At 39.6% G+C, this 19,105-nt stretch overlaps 2 protein-coding genes and 2 long non-coding RNA genes across 4 annotated transcripts; 2 read left to right on the top strand and 2 right to left on the bottom strand.

Moving 5' to 3' along the window:
- Positions 1 to 1,869: 1,869 nt before the first annotated feature.
- On the top strand, positions 1,870 to 10,022 carry LOC136249068 (uncharacterized). The gene is made up of 4 exons (XR_010698026.1): positions 1,870 to 2,044; positions 8,371 to 8,419; positions 9,478 to 9,530; positions 9,834 to 10,022. It is a non-coding gene; the product is annotated as an uncharacterized lncRNA (long non-coding RNA).
- Positions 2,125 to 5,917, top strand: LOC136249066 (uncharacterized). Its single transcript, XM_066040971.1, has 8 exons — positions 2,125 to 2,705; positions 2,756 to 2,803; positions 2,853 to 3,296; positions 3,342 to 3,473; positions 3,621 to 4,222; positions 4,273 to 4,375; positions 4,529 to 4,828; positions 4,875 to 5,917. The coding sequence occupies exons 1-8, from the start codon at positions 2,304 to 2,306 to the stop codon at positions 5,790 to 5,792; spliced, it is 2,949 nt and encodes a 982-aa protein (XP_065897043.1). The 5' UTR covers positions 2,125 to 2,303; the 3' UTR covers positions 5,793 to 5,917.
- On the bottom strand, positions 5,781 to 7,545 carry LOC136249067 (uncharacterized). Its single transcript, XM_066040972.1, has 3 exons — positions 7,146 to 7,545; positions 6,818 to 7,094; positions 5,781 to 6,624 (listed from the first exon to the last, which is right to left on the bottom strand). The coding sequence occupies exons 1-3, from the start codon at positions 7,360 to 7,362 to the stop codon at positions 5,802 to 5,804; spliced, it is 1,317 nt and encodes a 438-aa protein (XP_065897044.1). The 5' UTR covers positions 7,363 to 7,545; the 3' UTR covers positions 5,781 to 5,801.
- Positions 10,023 to 10,872: 850 nt separating the features above from the next.
- LOC136249069 (uncharacterized) lies at positions 10,873 to 15,375 on the bottom strand. The gene is made up of 3 exons (XR_010698027.1): positions 15,263 to 15,375; positions 12,302 to 12,350; positions 10,873 to 11,170 (listed from the first exon to the last, which is right to left on the bottom strand). It is a non-coding gene; the product is annotated as an uncharacterized lncRNA (long non-coding RNA).
- Between the last annotated feature and the right edge of the window lie 3,730 nt (positions 15,376 to 19,105).

The raw sequence follows: 19,105 nt of genomic DNA, 5'->3' as shown, positions 1-19,105 counted from the left end.
GCTGAAGCAATACAGCAACATAACAGTGAAGTACACCCTAGAGGGGAAACACTGCCAATGGAACAACAAGTACACCGTGTTAAAGTGGTAGAATCTTTTCTCAGAGCTGCAGTTCCGTTGAGCAAACTACAGCACTTCAGAAAACTGCTTGAAGAAACTGGATATCGTCTTACTGACAGGCACCACATGTCGGATTTGATCCCAGTAGTTTTGAAGCAAGAGAAAAGTAGAATACAAGGTGAGATTTCTGAACAAGATGTTTCAGTAATATTTGATGGCACTAGTCGATTGGGTGAAGCTCTTGCTATGGTAGTGCGTTTTGTTACTTGTGAGTGGAACATTGAACAGCGTCTTATCAAAGTGCAGCTGTTGTCGAAGAGCCTCAAAGGAGAAGAAATTGCTCGAGAGCTTATACACACTTTGTCTACACAGTACAGTATTGGTACTGATAACCTCTTAGCAACCATGAGAGATCGAGCAGCATCTAACGGTGTTGCTATGAGAACAGTTAAGGTGCTGTATCCTAATCTAGTTGATATAGGATGCTTTTCACACACAATTGACAGAGTGGGAGAAAATTTTCATACTCCAATACTTCATGAGTTTGGAATAGCTTGGGTGAGTATGTTTTCACACAGCCCTAAAACCAAACTGCTTTGGAAGGAACTAACAGGAAAGCAAATGATTTCCTACAGTCCTACAAGATGGTGGAGTCGGTGGGAAGTTTACTATCAGGTTATGGTACATTTTGGGGATGTGGAGCCATTTCTTAAGAATAATGAAGATCTTCCTTCTGCTACAAGAACCAAGCTGCTCTCGTTCTTCACTGATGACAAAAAGGACAAGCTTCAAGTTGAGTTAGCAGCTGTAATCGACTATGGTGTGGAGTTTGTTAAAACCACTTACAAGCTGGAAGGAGATGGTCCCTTGGTTTTTACATGCTATGAAATAATAGATGCTTTGCAAATCGCCATCAAAAGAATAGAAACCCGTGCTCCTAACACTGAGGCTGTGATCAACTCTGTATCAAAAGGGTCTCACACAGTTAAGGAAAGACTGAAACAGCATGCCAAAAACTGCATGCAGCCTGGTATTGCATACTTTAATAGACAGCTAAGTACCAGTTTGAAAATCCCACTGCAAGCTTTCAAGGCAGCACGTTTGTTTTCTCCCCATAAAGCTTATACTATGAAACCTGATGATAAAATGGTGGATTCATTACAAATATTTCCATTTCTTGTACATGTCATACCATCATTAAAAAGTGAAATGCCACAATACATAGCAAAAACTGCTGATGTCAGTGAAGATTTGAATCCGCTTGACTGGTGGAAACTGAATGCTGGTGCGCTGCCATATTGGTCATCTGCTGCTCGCAAAGTGCTTGTTTTGCAACCGTCTTCTGCAGCTACAGAAAGGGTTTTCTCACTTTTGAATGCTTCATTCAGTGACCAACAAGAAAACAGCCTACAGGATTACATAGAGACATCACTTATGCTTCAATATAATAACCGTTGACATTATAAATTATTATGCAAACCAAACATTAGAACAAAGTTGTTTCCTTTAGCTACCCATGTGTGTTTAAATAAGACTTATGGAGCATAATTGGGTACAATGGAGCATAATTGGGGCATAATAGGGAAAATTTTGGAGCATTGCTCAAAAGCATAGTAGGCAATTTGAAAAGCATAATAGGCCTAAGCCTAAAATAGCGCTACTTTATTTATTCAACATTAAAACGAACCCAACAGAATTGTATGGCTGTTTTCTCAATGAGTTTAAGCAGCAGAGTCACCGGATGTAATTAACCGTAAGCCGCGAATCTTTTGAAATGTACGCATTACATAATCAATTTGAAATCAATCTCGTTATGTACAGACTTGCTCAACCACAAAGTTACGTAATACAGGAAACTGGTTAATCACGTGATCACCGCACATTGCTGTTGTGGTCAACACGTTTTCTGCGTAACAATGACGAGTGAGTGATAAAGGAGATAAACTGGTGACTGTTATGAATATGGAAAGCACCTTGATGGAAGGTACGGTAACTCACAACTAAATTTGCAGTGACTTGTGTATGCACACATTCATAGTGATGAGTAGTCTCGCGTGGCCAGACCGCTGTTCCGCGCAGGGGCTTATCGATTGTAGATTATAAGCGCCCGCGCCGAATAGGGTCTGGTACACTTCCAATAGGCCAGTTGTGTTCGCACTTTATTTAACAGTAATATAGCGTTGACCAACTCGTGCTGGTCTTAGATCATATGCGCCTGTATTTGAGTGATGGACTCGAGGTAGATGGAGTCTTGTGCTCTGTGTTTACAGCCTCAGTGTGACACTGACGGTTCTCGAAGATACCGCAAGTTGTTATATGGAAAGGCAAACAGTTGTTCAAATGAGCTGGCGATTTTGAATCGACTTATTTTTGCCACATGGCCAGGATTGTCAGTGAATTCTTTTGAGAAGCTAACTGAAGAAAAGGCATACTTCTGTGCACATTGTCAGAGAAACTTGATAAACTACAACAAAGCTGTTGTGAAAGTTAACCAGCTATCCTCTGACATTCTTTCTAATTTAAGTGCACCACCACAGACAGAGTTGTCTTGTTCCAGGCCACACACAGGAGAGAAGCGATCTGCTGAGACTGCCCAACTAGGGGAACCTGATCAAGAAAGAGAAGCTGATGAAAATGAAGCTATAGTAAGCAATTTTTATGTACCAGTATGCTCCTATACTAAATTGTCAAATAGAACACCACATCAACAGTATCCACAGGACCCAATACTCCAGAAGTAACTGTGAGTAGCTATGCATGTTTAAAAATCTATCGAAATCATTATTTTGTAGGTGAAGATTAAAGGCAGAGATGGCCGCGTAAGGAACCACCGTATTACACCAAAGCGTAAACCAATTGTAACATCCCTAAGCAGAAAGTCGTACAATGCTACATCAGAGAAAGTTGTTGAGTCAGAGGACCTACATGACTGCACAATAAAAGCAATGGCCAATAAAGCTCATGAAGAGATGAAGGTATTGAATTCTCCAACACATAAATCAATGTTAAGGGAGTCTCCAAAACAACTTGAAAAGTTTAGTTGGGAATTATTGGGCTTAGAATTGAAGGAGGCTGTTCCTACACTTTGGATGTTCCTACATGATCTACTGCCTAATGCTAAGGAGAAGTTTATCTGTTTCATAGTTTCGATGGTATTGAAGATGCAATGCAAGCAACTTTGCCAAGTTCAAAAGGCTGTGTCAATGATGTTATATGCAAATGGAGTACACAAGCAGGTATTAATGTTGTCTGTTTAATGACTCTTCTACTATTTGTAACAGGTTTTTCGATGCTTACAACCATTTATGATCACCGTATCAGTGACAGCAACTGCTAACACTGTTAGAAAACTGTCTGATAATCATGATGCAGATGTGATATCTTGGGTGAACAAGCTATTGATGACTATTAAGGTTAGACATGTTCATAATCTCAAACTTTTTAAACACACCTTATCGTCTTAACATCTTTAACAGGCTGTAGGACCAGGTGACTTTTAGCACTATAATAAAATAAATAAAAAATAATGGTTATTAGCATTGAAATTAAAATACTTTTAGGTATCCGATGACCAGCCACGGGCCAATAGTGACCCATTACTTTGTTTGGATATGGCAAATGATGGAAACGACAGCGACGAAGATGATGATAGCAGCTGCTGCAGTGACTCTTCATTTGGAGATTTTTTATCTGATGATGACTTTGATCTCAACGATGATGATGAATTTGATCTGGATGATGACGATGACTTTGACCTGAATGATTTGCAAGATGCGAATACTGAGAGTGCTATAAATGAGAGTTGCCATCCAAGACATGATAACGGTGTCACGGCAGCAGAAGTGCACCAAAGTCCTATGTTGATCCAGTCACCAGTTAGCCCTGATGAGATCAGCTTAACTGTTTCTGCCAACCAGCCAGTGAATGGATATGTCATAGTAGGGGACAACATAGATAAGAATGTACGGCCTTCGTTCCAACGTCATGACCGTACTACACGGTCATTGCATTATTTTCATTCATATGCTGTGCAGAATAGAGTCAACACTGCTGAAATATCAGATGATTGTCCTTCTTCTATTGACATATATCCTGATAATTTTTTGCCTAGCTCGGATGATGTGGAGAAGTTACTCAGTGAATTTGAAACCCTAGTAGCAAGGTGTGTATTCTGCTGCTTAGTGTCTCTTTGTAATACATTGATTATTGTAGGATTTTGGTGCAAAGCATGGAGCAATTCAAGGATCAGCAAAGTTTGGTGACATGGCATATCCCCAGTGCATTTTCTAAGGAAATGGCTTGCAAGTCTGAAGTGGTATGTATATTCATATATAACTGATTCTATAAAATTTGTACAGTAGATAGCTATGTGTCATGGATTTGTTGTATTAGATATATAATATACTGTAGGCGACGTAATCTAAATTTTCTGATACTTGTGATATATGTAATATCTATCTGCATCTAGGTACCACTTGGTGTGATTCTGAAGAATGAAGCTCTGCTGAAGGAAATGACTGAGGTGTTAGATGATTTGAGTAACTATGTTCCAGTGCATGTTGCAACCAAGACAGTGTCTGTAGAGGGAAAAGATTATACAGTTGATGACTCAAGATTAATCAAGATCTTGCTTTTTGGTGATCAGTTAACTGCTGCTCGTGCTAGAGGTGCCATTACATTACGGGATGATGACACATCAGCTTTACATCGATTGGAGGGTTTTGTTCCTGCTGTTGCTGACTGGCATGCTAGAATGTGTCTATTACAGGTAACAGGTGTATTATTTGAGTACAAGTGTTACTAATATACTACAGGCAATGTGGAAGCGACTATACACCAAGAAGTCAAGTAAAGATAAAGGCACGCTGTATCAACTTAGGAACTTAATCAACCGTACTGCCGTTAAGAGTGATCCTTCTAAGTGCATGAAGGCAACAGAAGATTTTTTGATGGTTGTGTTGCACGGGTACATTGTTGCTGGTGCCACAAAGCTTATGAAAGATGAGCCATCCAGAGTTTTTACTTGCAATGATGTTGCCAAATGCGTAGTTCGAAATTGGATCAAGATGAATTTATTCTCAAACAACTCAAAAACACCACCCAAAGGAACTGACTACAGTTATGCACTGGATGTCATGAGTTTAGGCTTGCTGTGGCATGGCTTCCATGATGCTGTACAAGAGGGTGATGGCGATCGCATTATTAGATATTGGCGGTTTCTGATGCCTGTATTTAAACATACTGGCCGCCGAAATTATGCTTTGGAAGCATTCAAATTATTATCTCAGACTATGGTGATGTCACCTAGACAGGTTACTGAGCTAAAGTGGGGGAGAACTATCAATACTGTTGGAAGAATTGGACACAATATAGCTTGCGATCTACATATGGAACATTTAAATGGGCGTGTGAAGTCTATGATGGAGAACCTGGGTTCAAATTTGAAGCCCCAGTGCATACAAACTGTAGGACGTACACTGGGCATTATCAATAAGCTGTGTGGTCGTTTTGAAGATGAGGCTGATGCTAGTAAGAATAAGGACTATCACACATTTCCTGCATTTAAAAAAGATTTGGCTATGATAGTATCTCAATTGGTGTCAGATGATGTGTTCAGTGAAAGTAGTCAACAGAATCTCCAATCGTACAAGAGGAGTCCTTTATTCCAAACATTTGATTGGAAAGCAGTGACTGAGTGGCTTAAAGAGAAAATTATAAACTTAGATCTTTAAAATTGTATTTTAATTATTGTTTTTACACTTAGCACAAACACACAATCGAGCACACAAATCACAACATCTACATGCAACAATATCGTGTTTGTCAACATCACTGAAAAGAAAATCTTTGAACAAGAGCGTTCTTCTACAGTGAGATTGATTCTCTCCATAAATCTTAACGGGCTTTGAAATGTGTTTCATGGCTCCTTTCCCATAGTATAAAATGGATTCTGCCTCACTACTATCTCGTCCAGCTCTACCAGATTCTTGAACCAATTCTTCCAAGGAATTGGGTGCACCCCAGTTGATGATTCGAGTTATATCTCGACAATCCACCCCCAAGCCAAAAGCAGTAGTGGCAATGATCAACCTTAAGTTGGTCTTTTCTTTACAGAATTCTTGTAGGGTCTTCTCCCGTATCACTGTTCTAGATGCCGATGTAAAAAGACTGAGCATTCGAAAAGGAAATATACTGGGAGCTGTTGGTGGTATAGCAATGTTCTGTTTTAGTAGCCTCTTGATTCTTACATGGAAATCACCACACTGCGGCAAACTTTGACAAAACAAAACTGTTTTAGGCATGTCAGCCTTCATGCTTATAAGCTCCTGAGCTAGTATTGAACAAAGATCAGCCATTTTAGGCATAGGGACAACAAAGTACTTGATGTTTGGCCTCTCAGGAGGAAGTCCGACCATTGTAACATTAGTCATTGACAAACGTTCAAAGATACTCTTCACTGTTTCATGTGTAGCAGTGGCTGTGAGAGCAAGAATGTTTACTTCCTTATTAATCAAGCTCCGGATTGTCCCTATCTCAGCAAACGTCCTCCGAAACTTGTCACCCCTATATTTTGGAAAACAAATGTGTAGTTAAAATTAATCACGTCTACCTAAAAGTGTAGGTGGTACACTAAAGAGGTCTGACACCCCTTTCACCCTTGTAATTACTGCTATAGCAAATTATAAATCAAAAACATGTGGTGGAACTGTATCAGATATCTCGGAAGTTGCCACACCCCGGCTACGAGCTGGCTTACCATATCTTCACACAGTGAGCCTCATCTACAACTAATCCTACTAAGTTTTGGGAGTACACAGAAGTCAACAACATTTTCCTGATCTTTGCATTGCCCAGTAAACTTTCTGGACTGATATACACAAGTTGTACTTTGCCTTTCAATACATCATCTATGTTTTCGAGTTTTTCTCCAACATACTCCACTGATAGGCCTTTCTGAGATAAAATTCTTTTTTGATCCATCATCAGGGCTGTCAAAGGGCTTACAACTAAAACAATGCTTTCCTTTTGGCACCCTGTAAGTAAAATAAAACCACTGAACCAAATTACTTACTGATTAGTCTTACCTCTCAGTTTATCAAAAATCAGCGAAAGAACTGCATATATGAGAGACTTCCCATAACCAGTCGGCAAAACAACCAACGTGTCATTTCCAGACAAGAAGCTTTGTATCGCATTGCGCTGCTTGGGTTTGATGGTGTCTAAACCTAGATCTTGAATGGAATCTTCAATTGCTGCATCTATAATAGACGAACTTCCACAGACATGGGCAGTCCTTTCCATTTCTAAGTCTTAAATAAAATCTATCCGGCGCCTATAGGTGGATGGAAATAATTTACACCCAACATTTTGCTGGGTCGCGAACACAACTGGCCTATTGGAAGTGTACCAGACCCTATTCGGCGCGGGCGCTTATAATCTACAATCGATAAGCCCCTGCGCGGAACAGCGGTCTGGCCACGCGAGACTAAGTGATGAGCGAGTGAATCACTATTAATTTTTGTCTCGAGCTTGTAACTTATACTGAACATAATGTATGGCATTGCTATCAGGTGGTTACCAATGCGCCTGACAATGTCATGCATATTTAAACTGTAAGCTCACTGGTTATGTACACGTGGGGCAAGGTCGAGGACAAGGTTGAGATTTGAACTGTGATGAGCACGACTGAATCTCTGCTTTGTGCTGTTGCAGTTTCACCGTAAATTCTTACCGGTGAAACAACATAACCAAATGGTTAGGACAGTGGCTTATATGCCCCATGATGCTGGCCGGTTCATGCTGTTGCAGTTTCTTGCACTACTTACCATGACTATAACTGGTTATTATGGAACTTTGAGACAGTTTCTATCCGTGTTAACCTCCTACAAGTTACTAGTCTTGTCCAAGGTGGATTTGCCCGCACATACTCAAGTGCTTAGGACACTTTCCCCAGCAGATTCAAGCCTAATAGAGCTCTATATGACATGCTTAATATAATGCTACAGAAATGTTCATTTGATATCATTTCTCTTGTAATGCTGTGTATATACTCCCGGACACTAAACAAGACTATGGGACCGACCATAATTGACGTAGTAAGATACATGAATTATAGTTTAGCTTTTTTCATTGTACCAGTGATAGACATGATGTCATGTACTCATCCAGTATTTTCTATAACACAAACTGAGTACGTATGCAACAAAATTTAATATTTTATCTTCAAATGTTTAGTAAAACACTTGTTCGTATTCTTCCTATTGTGTTGTGCGTATTGTCCAATCTTATATCAATTGCTTTATTTTACAGATTATTAAAACAAGATGCCACAGAACTTGCCAGCTTGAGCAATCTTAGTGTAAGTGTATTTTGTTTGTGATCTTACAATAGACCATATGCAATCTTGGGGGCATGGCTTGTAGTATTGATCGTGTGCAATCTGTAACCAGAATGTCTTAAAAGAATACTATAGTAACTTCTCGGATGTTCCTTTCATCAAGAGTATGAGCATTTAAAATTTTTCCAGTATAGAATTTCTTGCTCTCAGGAATATATGAGACTATGCTCTAGATTGCACATAGTCTATAACAACAAATACAGTGTCCTCAGTAAGGAGATTGATTTAAAACCCCTACCTCACCACCAACATACATTCACATTTGTACCACCCTTTAAGCAAGGCCTAAACTGTTGGTCATCACAATCCTAGAGGGGAAGGTCTGAAAGCTACCGTACAGTAGATAACTTAGGCAGTGTAAAACATAGGTGAATTTGGCAAATAGTCCAAGTTTTTTCCTCGCCTATAGCCATTGTTAGCTATGTCACTGTGTAGAGATATGTTACAAAACACACCGGGGTGTAGCTAGCTTTCTGAATTACCCGGGCACAAGATCTGGCTGTCCCCTTTAACAAGCAATGCGAGCCCATCTCTGTGGACTCTTCATTACAGATTTGCTTTAAAAGAAGTTATGCCTAGCTAGCTACTACACTGCTGTTTGTACAGCTTAACCCTTAAACCCGCATAATCCAGAAAACTGGATTTACACTTAATAAATACACATGCTTTGCACAAAGCGCTGTAACTTTCGAAGCTTTCGTCCCTCCTATGGCTATGCAATTTATATCATTCTACTCATGATGTAGCAAGGATCAAAATGATACCTAGGGTTTTATCCTAACACTAAAATTAATGGTGAAGCCAAAACTAGTCGTGAAAATAACTTTTCAGTAAGGAAACACACAAACCCTTTACATACCTTTATAAAATGGTTGATAACTCGATGGTAGTTGATCCTATCGCTTTGCAACAACTTTCATTCCACTCTTCCTGACATTCACTTTCATAATTTATTGTGTTGATTTTTAGTTAAGACCAGCAACTGTTGTCACAAGTGATGAGTGTTCCTCTTATAATAGGTGCTAGTGGCACACAAATGTTTATTCATTGGAGTCATGTGCATACTGCTGAGGTAAGTCTATTGTCAGCTATGTATATACTGTACCATATGGATATCAAATCATCAATCGAGCATTGTCATTTGCTTAGTTCATTCAGTGCTATTGTAAGAATGATGTAGATTGTCGCTTTTCTGCCTTACAATGTCACTGGAAAATTAGTATGGTTTCAGAGTGACCTAAAATGCTTCTGGGAAGTTCTGCAATAGTGTTGATTTGGCTTGTGAGATTTTGGCTTCATTTGCTGATTTGATTGTCCAATTTCTGTAATGTGTTTAGTGGTCTTTTATTTCAGCAATTGTCATCTTGATATATAGGTGTTCTGGAGACTATGGGAAGACACCACACACGATGCAATTGGTTTATAATAGTGTGTATTCTAACTTATTCTGTAACTAAGTTTTGTTTGTCATATCGATTGAGTTGTGTATATTTTTATCACTTGTTCAGACCTGTTGCATATTACAAGTTTAATCGAAGGTTAACTTGAAGGTGGCCATAATAACATTAATAGATGGGAACTAACGTTGAACACTATGCACTATTCAGTAAATATCTAAACGGTAGGGTTAGCTTGATCACTATGCATTATGGTATTCATTAGAAGGTATCAACAGGTTTGGGGTAGTACCATATGTAGCAGCCTACCTGTTCTAGATCATTCTATGCTATAGCAGGGCAGTAAAGGAGCAGCATTATCACTAATTGTTTGCAGTGCTGGAAACTTTTTATCCCACCAAAGGTCCATAGTACCAAACTACAGCTGGTTAGTAGGATATGGGCTGCATTGTAGCATATCAGTTAGGAGGGATCATATAGGGCATCTGGTGTTGGGTAAATTGGCATACCACCAAATGTACCTGCCAGAGCTTTATCATAAATGTTGGGGTACACATTTACCATGACCCAATCTCAGAGGGTCATGTGATCTCACATGACAGATTAAGGGTCAGGTCACAAGGCTACAGCGCTCCAGCCCATTCTCCCAATCTCGATGTCTTGTTGTATTGTGGTCATTGCCACACACTGGTATACAGAATGTTTGTTTCAGCTCTATAGTCAACATCATCTTCATAACACTCACTGCCGTGATGCAATGGTTCTTTCAAAATGATGCACTTGCAATAATCAAGGCTTGCAACACAATAAATGAAGTAGTGGTGAGACAAGCATATCAAATGTACTATCAGTACATGTACATCAACCAGATGTGTAAGCTTCATACTTGGAGCACAAAACTTCTGACTGTGTAAATATTATTGCAACATTCAAGTGTGTGTTGTAAATGACAATTGCAAGTCCCTAGATGGCTCCACAAACACTTCTGTACAATACAAGTGAAGAATAATACCAACATATAAATGGACACTTCATTATGTCTTTTCACTCCTTGCATTGTATCATTACAGTACATTATACATAAACATATTATGTATTACACACTTAGATATGCTACAAAGGAATTGTCAGTTTCATGTCGTAATTGGCTAGTTCGTAATTAAGTCACCAATTGCTGCAGATTGATTGCCGTCTTAAGCTTCTTGGTATAAGGACATCTACAGATCATCTAAGGCTCTTCATCATAATATAGGCAGGGGGCTTATCAGTGCTGAAGCGAGTGGACTGATCATCTATCACACAGACTTCTCACTTCCTGGAATATAAATGCTAACAATAAATTAAACAATAATAATTATTATTGTGATATGTAATGTGTAAATAATATGAGGTGGTATAAGCAGTGGACCTGGAAATGAAGAACTCAATCGGTACTTCACATTCATGCCTGTTACCTCTACAAGTCACAGCATCCCATCTTGCATGGCCAGATCACTTATTCTATATCATGGTGCCTCACACAATCCCTAACATTTAATGCCTACACTGAAAGAGGGTTTGGACTGCTTAGCATAGGCCATTCTGATGGGTGCTCATTTTCACACCTCCAGGTACCATACGCACCATTAATATTAATAAATACTAGAAGTTTAACTTCTCATGCACCACATGAAGCACACAAGGCTATTATAATTTTGTCAAACTGCTTGTGTAACCAGCAGCTCTTGCCAGCAGTCACCCTTTCACTGAAAATATTCCTGGAAAAATTGTTACACAAAATTTCTCCAGTTAAGCAATACTAGTGTACTTGTCATACAGAAAGCCAGCTGTAACCAGTGAGCAGCCAGTCCAGACGTGACGATAGACGTCATGTGATGCATGGTGCAGAAGTGCTATGACTATGTAAGATGAGACACTGTGACTTGCAGAGGCATCTAATACAATAGAATGCATAAACACTAGGAAACATAAAATTTCTGGATTCCTGCAGGTCTTTGGTCTGGGTTTATTAATTCCTGGGGTAGGGAATTATATTAGTACTAACTTGTGTACAATAATCTGTATGTACTGTGTAGCTATAAAATACCTTAAAGGAACATCTGAGAAGTTTGACTAGTATTCTAGGGATGGGAGGGTATTGACATTTCTGTCGTACGATTATTGTCATGAGCCATTATCACAATTATTGTACATTTAACCACTGTACTGTAACAAAAACCCTAAAATATTCAACTAAATGGCAAAAATATTTAAGATGATCGATTATTATGTGATAATTGCCAATTTTAATTATCACTAGTTAATGAAAATTAGACGATTGCCAACTAAATAATCATGATAATTGGATAATTGCCCATCTCTATAATATTCTTGCATCAATACTACAAAGCCATGCCCCCAAGATTGCATATGGTCTATTGTAAGATCACAAACAAAATACACTTACACTAAGATTGCTCAAGCTGGCAAGTTCTGTGGCATCTTGTTTTAATAATCTGTAAAATAAAGCAATTGATATAAGATTGGACAATACGCACAACACAATAGGAAGAATATGAACAAGTGTTTTACTAAACATTTGAAGATAAAATATTAAATTTTGTTGCATACGTACTCAGTTTGTGTTATAGAAAATACTGGATGAGTACATGACATCATGTCTATCACTGGTACAATGAAAAAAGCTAAACTATAATTCATGTATCTTACTGTGTCAATTATGGTCGGTCCCATAGTCTTGTTTAGTGTCCGGGAGTATATACACAGCATTACAAGAGAAATGATATCAAATGAACATTTCTGTAGCATTATATTAAGCATGTCATATAGAGCTCTATTAGGCTTGAATCTGCTGGGGAAAGTGTCCTAAGCACTTGAGTATGTGCGGGCAAATCCACCTTGGACAAGACTAGTAACTTGCAGGAGGTTAACACGGATAGAAACTGTCTCAAAGTTCCATAATAACCAGTTATAGTCATGGTAAGTAGTGCAAGAAACTGCAACAGCATGAACCGGCCAGCATCATGGGGCATATAAGCCACTGTCCTAACCATTTGGTTATGTTGTTTCACCGGTAAGAATTTACGGTGAAACTGCAACAGCACAAAGCAGAGATTCAGTCGTGCTCATCATAGTTCAAATCTCAACCTGGTCCTTGACCTTGCCCCATGTGTACATAACCAGTGAGCTTACAGTTTAAATATGCATGACATTGTCAGGCGCATTAGTAACCACCTGATAGCAATGCCATACATTATGTTCAGTATAAGTTACAAGCTCGAGGCAAAATAGTGATTCACTTGCTCATCACTTAGTCTGGCGGCACCCGCCCTTACTCTATGCGATGGGGCGGGCGTTGCCAGACTACTCATCACTATGAATGTGTCCAAGGGCATCGGAACCGGGGGCCAGGGGGGGCCAGGCCCCCACACTATTTTCAAAAGCATGTTTTGGTCCTCCACTTTTTGGGCCAAGTACTAGTAGCCAATCAGCCAAAGTTATATACACACACAGAAATGCATACCTCCATACGAGAAGCCATACAATCATCACGCAAAAGCACTCTGGGGTGTGGCATCACCAGTCCACCGCAGAGGCGAATCCAGACTTATAGAAAGGGGGGGTCAAAAATGAACTGAGGCACTACATTGTCTCTGGATTGATAAGGTGAGACCAAAAATAATAAAAAAAAGGCCACAGCCAGTTGACAATAGCTGCACACCTCACCAACCACGCATTTATAGCTGATAAAGTACATAAAAATCCTTAAATAGCTCACTACACACTACTCTAATACTGTGACTGCTTTATTAGAGTGACTGCTCTATTAGAGTATCTCGATCTTGGTATATTAAAAATTTTTGGAGGGGGGTCAAGAGGCCCCTTTGACCCCCTGTATCCGCCCCTGGTCCACCCCATTCATTGTACTGTACGAGGCACTGTATTAAACACAAAAGCACCTGTAATTTTATTTCTGTTCTGCTTGCACATGATACCTGTTGTTGAAATATTTCCTGGATCCCGTGCAGTGAGAAGTTTGAACAGTAGAAAGAGTGTCATGTCCGTGATGTTGGAAAGATTGAACTCAAATTGAGGGTGGTAACAGATCTAAGTCTAAGAGGGCAGTCACACTGTAGTGCACGAGTGTATGGGAGTTGCTGACTACCAACGATTAAACCAGACATTATTAAGACTTTGTGGTGAAGTTGATTTATGAAGAGAAACAAACAAGGATGTGGAATATCAAAGTGGCCAACCATGAATGCAGTGTAGTATTCACCTGATCTACACTCAGTTTGGGAACACCTGCTAGAACAGACATCCCAGCTTATAGTTCCTTAAAGGTAACGATGTTTCACTTTGCCGATAACAACTATTAATGCTGTAATCCTTGTAGTGTGAAGTACGTAAAGCTCGCATAAAGAAAAGACCTTGATGTGACCATGATTTCTCATGTGATACATACATGCATTAAGCACATGCAGTAGGTGTAGAGGAGCATAGCGGCGGGTGTAGGGAGTGAAGAGATAGCTATGCACTATATGTGTAGGGTTGTTAGCTAGTGATAACACACCCCACAACACCTTTATATAAACGTACGTATGAACTGGGTACAGAGGAGCCGTATCAATGGGACCCTGTGTGTCTGAATGGGTTTATGGTTAACTGGTCATGGCTATCTTTGGCCCCCCAACCCTGAAAATCGTTCCTACGCCTTTGAATGTGTGCATACGCAAGTCACTGTAAATTGTGACCTGATCTTGGAAAACCTACCTCTTTGGCACATGGGCCAATTTTCTGTTTTATAGCTTAAATTAGGTACTAGGTGCTCATCTACCTTGTGTTAAAATTTCAGCTTAATATCTTTAAGCATTCCTAAGATATGGCCGATTTTCTGTCCTGTACATTACAAACTAACTTTTATGGTAATGTATTGAGTTCTGTGGGTGATTAAGGGTGACAAATGGTGACAAATCCTTTTGTTTACTAATAATTCCATTCTTACCATCTAAAATACTTTAAAAGACATTTCTGATAGTTTAATGAAGTATTCTTGGTATTTTTCTGCAATTAAATGGCATGTATCATTGTCTAAGACTAAGTTTTAGCTATTCCAGCACCTGAACAAATCACCCAATTTGTAAGTTACTTGTTGTCCCACGCATGTGAAATTACTACATGGTCTGATATAATCATCTATATCTCCTAGGAAAAAGAAGCTATGGGTATGAAACTTCACAGCAAGAAGGTTTAATAGTTGCTTTATCCAAATGTGCAAAAAAATTAATTTTAAAAATATTGTTGAAATTTTCATTTGAGTTTTCCCAAAAAGTTAGCTTGTGCCCAAAAGGTAGGTTTTCCAAGATCCGGTCACAATTTAGTTTAACACAGGAGTGAGTTACCGTACCTTCCATCAAGGTGCTTTCCATATTCATAACAGTCACCAGTTTATCTCCTTTATAAAGTCACTCACTCGTCATTGTTACGCAGAAAACGTGTTTGACCACAACAGCAATGTGCTATGATCACGTGATCAACCAGTTTCCTGTATTACGTAACTTTGTGGTTGAGCAAGTCTGTACATAACGAGATTGATTTGAAATGGAGCGATCTGATTGGAGCTTCCAACATTCCGGCAGCGCCAAACTTTTTGTACACAGTTTCACCAGACCCTCTTTTTAGGGTCGGGCACCGCGAGACTAGTGTGTGGAAGCCTTGTTATATGAAATCCGGTCACATATCTATTGTATGTATGCTATTGTTTGATCAGTTATTGTCTAAGTAAAGCTGAGAGAAGTCGCGTGTAGCTAGCTAGGCGTCATATAGCCAGATATTACAAGTTCAACAAGTGATTTGAACCGTTGGTCCGGTCTAAAGGGTCTAAACCGTTGAATGGGTAAAAGGTAGGAAGTGACGTACTGGATCACGTTTTTCCGCTTTGCGTTTCAGTCGTGTTGCAAAGATTTGGACATCCTCAGTAGTAGGGTTGTACCGGATTATCAAAAACTGGTGGAACCAATCAGAACGCTCCACGCTTAATCAATGCATTTTTGTTATGTTGCGTCAAAAGAATGAAAGACATACGCATTCTATAAAAGTAGACCAATCCACTATCGCCTGTGTAAAGGCGAAGAAAGTTCAATATCTCTGCCACTGGTTTAGGTGAGGCACTTCCGTTAAGACTTTTCGTTACGTCATTATGTTCAAATTAAATTCCTCTAGAACAACTCGAAAGGGTGGGCGCCACCAGACTAGCCGGATACAACACTACTCAATCTCACGTGAACTACAACAATATGTTCTAAATATAGCCTAAGCATATGACGTGTATGCATATTCAGTGTTTTACTTCAGTCATGTGACTTATTGGATGTTGCCTATGCCATAATGCAAAATCGTGTAGACACCGGGAGTGGGATAACGCCTTGTTACTACACCAGGAGCATTTGTACCCCGTAGCCTGCCAACTGTACACGAACTGCTACAGGCATAGATAATTAGCTATACACCTATGCTGCAGGTGTGCAGCTATACTGCATTAGGCGCGAGTATTGCGAAAGTCAGTGACGAGTAATGGACAACCAAGAAGATAATCATCAAACTGATTGCTCGGTTCAGGAGAGCAGCGACAACTCAGAAGATGTTACAGAGAGTAACACAGAGCCAGCCAGAGGTTAACACAAACATAGATAGTATATTCGGATCATGGATAAAACGCGATCAAACATACAGTGTAGTGTGTGATAAGAAAGCTGTTATGATCGTGTTTTATCGATGATCCGTATATTCTACGTACCATGTACTATCTATGACACAATGTAGACCCAGCGACTCATGGGTATCATGGATCTGAGCCGCACCCTAGAACTGACAATAGCGAGGACAACACGGCTATTGTGAAATATGAAGCCGCCTTAGATGCAAAGGTGAACGTGCTGAAGGATGATAGAACCACAGATATAGGTGATAGACTGACCGGCGATGCTGAACGAAACGATAGTGACAGACTGTGTAATCAGGGAGTCAGGCCTAAAGCTGCAGAGCATATGCCATTGCACTCAAGGGCACGACGTAGACCTGAGCCTATGCTGATAGTCCCACCGATGCATCCTATTCCGAAGGTGATCTACCAGCCGATTGTATCAATTATGCAGCTGCCGCAGGTACGCAGCATGCTTGCACTTAAAAACAGTTGAATGGAGAGGGAGTATAATTTATTCATAGCTAAAGTTGTTTACCTCCATGCATGCATAAACTGCATGCTGCATGCATAAACTGCATGATGCATGCATAAACTGCATGATGTATGCCACATGCGTTTTGTAGCATTATGCATGGGGAGAAAACACGGTGACACATCTACTGGTACAAAACAATAGATGTATATGTGTACTCAAATAATATGAAATTCACCATAAAATACATGGGTTTTGGGATCTATGGATTCTAGTGGGAAGCCTTAGGCCTTGTAGTTTTCTCAAACATTATTTATTTGTTATTTATTTTATGCATAAATCTCGACTGCATTTCTTATTCCTTTACCAGTGGCGGATCTAGAAATTTTTAGAGGAGGTTTCAGATTCCACTCAACTTTAGCCTAGCCGCAAGTCGAAGACCAAAAAAAAAAAAAAGGTCACAACCTGCTGTACAACATTATAATTGTGATTTCAAAGGCTAAACTATGAAGTTTTTCGCCAGTAGACAATCCTTCTATAACACACGTGGCGATTTTATCACTGACACGACGACTCGTCAATTTATTTGGGGCGCACGTTATTTCAGAGGGGTTTCAGCTGAAACCATTGCAACCCCCCTGTATCCGCCACTGTTTACAGTGCCCAACACTGAAGGTCTGACAGCTAGCATGCAACTTGTGCTGCAGCCTTTGGATCTACATAGGTAACTCAGATTACAGGTTTTTGCAATTGAACTCGTCGCCTTTGCGATTGAATTCGTCCCGTTTGCAATTGAATTCGTCGGTTTTGCAGTTGAATTAGTCGGTTTTACAATAGAATTCGTCGCGTTTGCATTACAATTCGTCATAAACAAAACGGCTCCAAGAAACCAACCGTTCATTAAGAGATGAATTATTTATGTCATGGAGAGTTACACTTGAGACACTAGAAGGTAAATGGAGCTGGTAGTACGCGAAGTTGATAGCTGTCTGACAAGTTAATTAGCTTGTTCGCGAGTGACCACACCCATCGCGAATCAGACGAATGGAGCAGTAGAGTTTGGAATGTTGCTGGATAGGCTGTAGAGGAAGAATTATTGCCTTATAAAGAGTTGTTTACTACTGTTGTACTTGAACAAGTTTTTGTAGCAGCTGCTACATCATGTTTTCGTGTTTGCTCCAGCTGCCATTCTTGTTACGGACGAATTCTATAGCAAAACCGACGAATTCAATTGCAAACGGGACGAATTCAGTTGCAAAGCTGACGAATTCAATTGCAAACGGGACGAATTCAATTGCAAAAGCGACGAACTCAATTGCAAACGGGACGAATTCAATTGCAAACTCATCGAATTCTATTGCAAAAACCTGTAAGATGAACCCTGAGACTAGACTCCTAGCTGGCTCCTTATAATTATAAATGTAAATGTCAATTGTGACATTATTTTCTATAATGCAAGATTTGGTTTTGTGCATGCATATAGACGGGTTGCCTTTTTAAGGCGTGGTCGTTTTACCGTAAATTTTCCACATACTTTCCGAGTTCGCTAAGTCAAAAATGTATTACGGCTATTGGAGAAAATGAACGTTTCGGTTAACTTTAGCAAGCAGGAGTTAGCCAGCCTTCAGAACAGAAAGTATGTTATAGAGAAAGGTTCGAGCTATAACATATCCAGCGTGTAAGGTGAAGGCTGAACGAGAAGATGATTTTCTCTCAATCTCGGGTTTTTGGAAAGCGATAAAACTCGCTGAAAACATTCTTTGTAAGACTTTGCTACTACTTAGAATGATAGACTGGATGATTTTAACTTACCTTGTACCTTTGAAGAACCAAAAACGTTTGTCTAACTATTTTAAAAAATGGGTTTTTTGTTGACTTCTTGACCAACATTGTAATCATGCGTAAAACGGAAAGTCGCGTTTGTTCGCGTTACACAAGGGACACGCCCTAAATAGGCAACCCGTCTATATATATTTCTCTGCCATTTTCCCCTCTTTATAGGTTTTGATTGACCCAAGAGAATCTCCATTTGGAAACATTTTGGGAATATACCCTACTTTTGACTTCTTGCCACT

The sequence above is a fragment of the Dysidea avara genome, chromosome 3, assembly GCF_963678975.1.
Source record: "Dysidea avara chromosome 3, odDysAvar1.4, whole genome shotgun sequence".
NCBI classification, from domain to species: domain Eukaryota; kingdom Metazoa; phylum Porifera; class Demospongiae; order Dictyoceratida; family Dysideidae; genus Dysidea; species Dysidea avara.
Note: the sequence above shows the minus strand (reverse complement) of the source record. Positions and strands in the feature narration are given on the sequence as shown.

Coding starts and splice junctions, on each gene's coding strand:
- LOC136249066 (XM_066040971.1), top strand. CDS start 2,304: ATGGAGTCTTGTGCTCTGTGTTTACAGCCTCAGTGTGACACTGACGGT. Junction 3,297..3,341: donor CAAATGGAGTACACAAGCAG/GTATTAATGTTG, acceptor TATTTGTAACAG/GTTTTTCGATGCTTACAACC. Junction 4,223..4,272: donor TTTGAAACCCTAGTAGCAAG/GTGTGTATTCTG, acceptor TGATTATTGTAG/GATTTTGGTGCAAAGCATGG.
- LOC136249067 (XM_066040972.1), bottom strand. CDS start 7,362: ATGGAAAGGACTGCCCATGTCTGTGGAAGTTCGTCTATTATAGATGCA. Junction 7,095..7,145: donor GATTTTTGATAAACTGAGAG/GTAAGACTAATC, acceptor TTTTACTTACAG/GGTGCCAAAAGGAAAGCATT. Junction 6,625..6,817: donor GCTCACTGTGTGAAGATATG/GTAAGCCAGCTC, acceptor TCCAAAATATAG/GGGTGACAAGTTTCGGAGGA.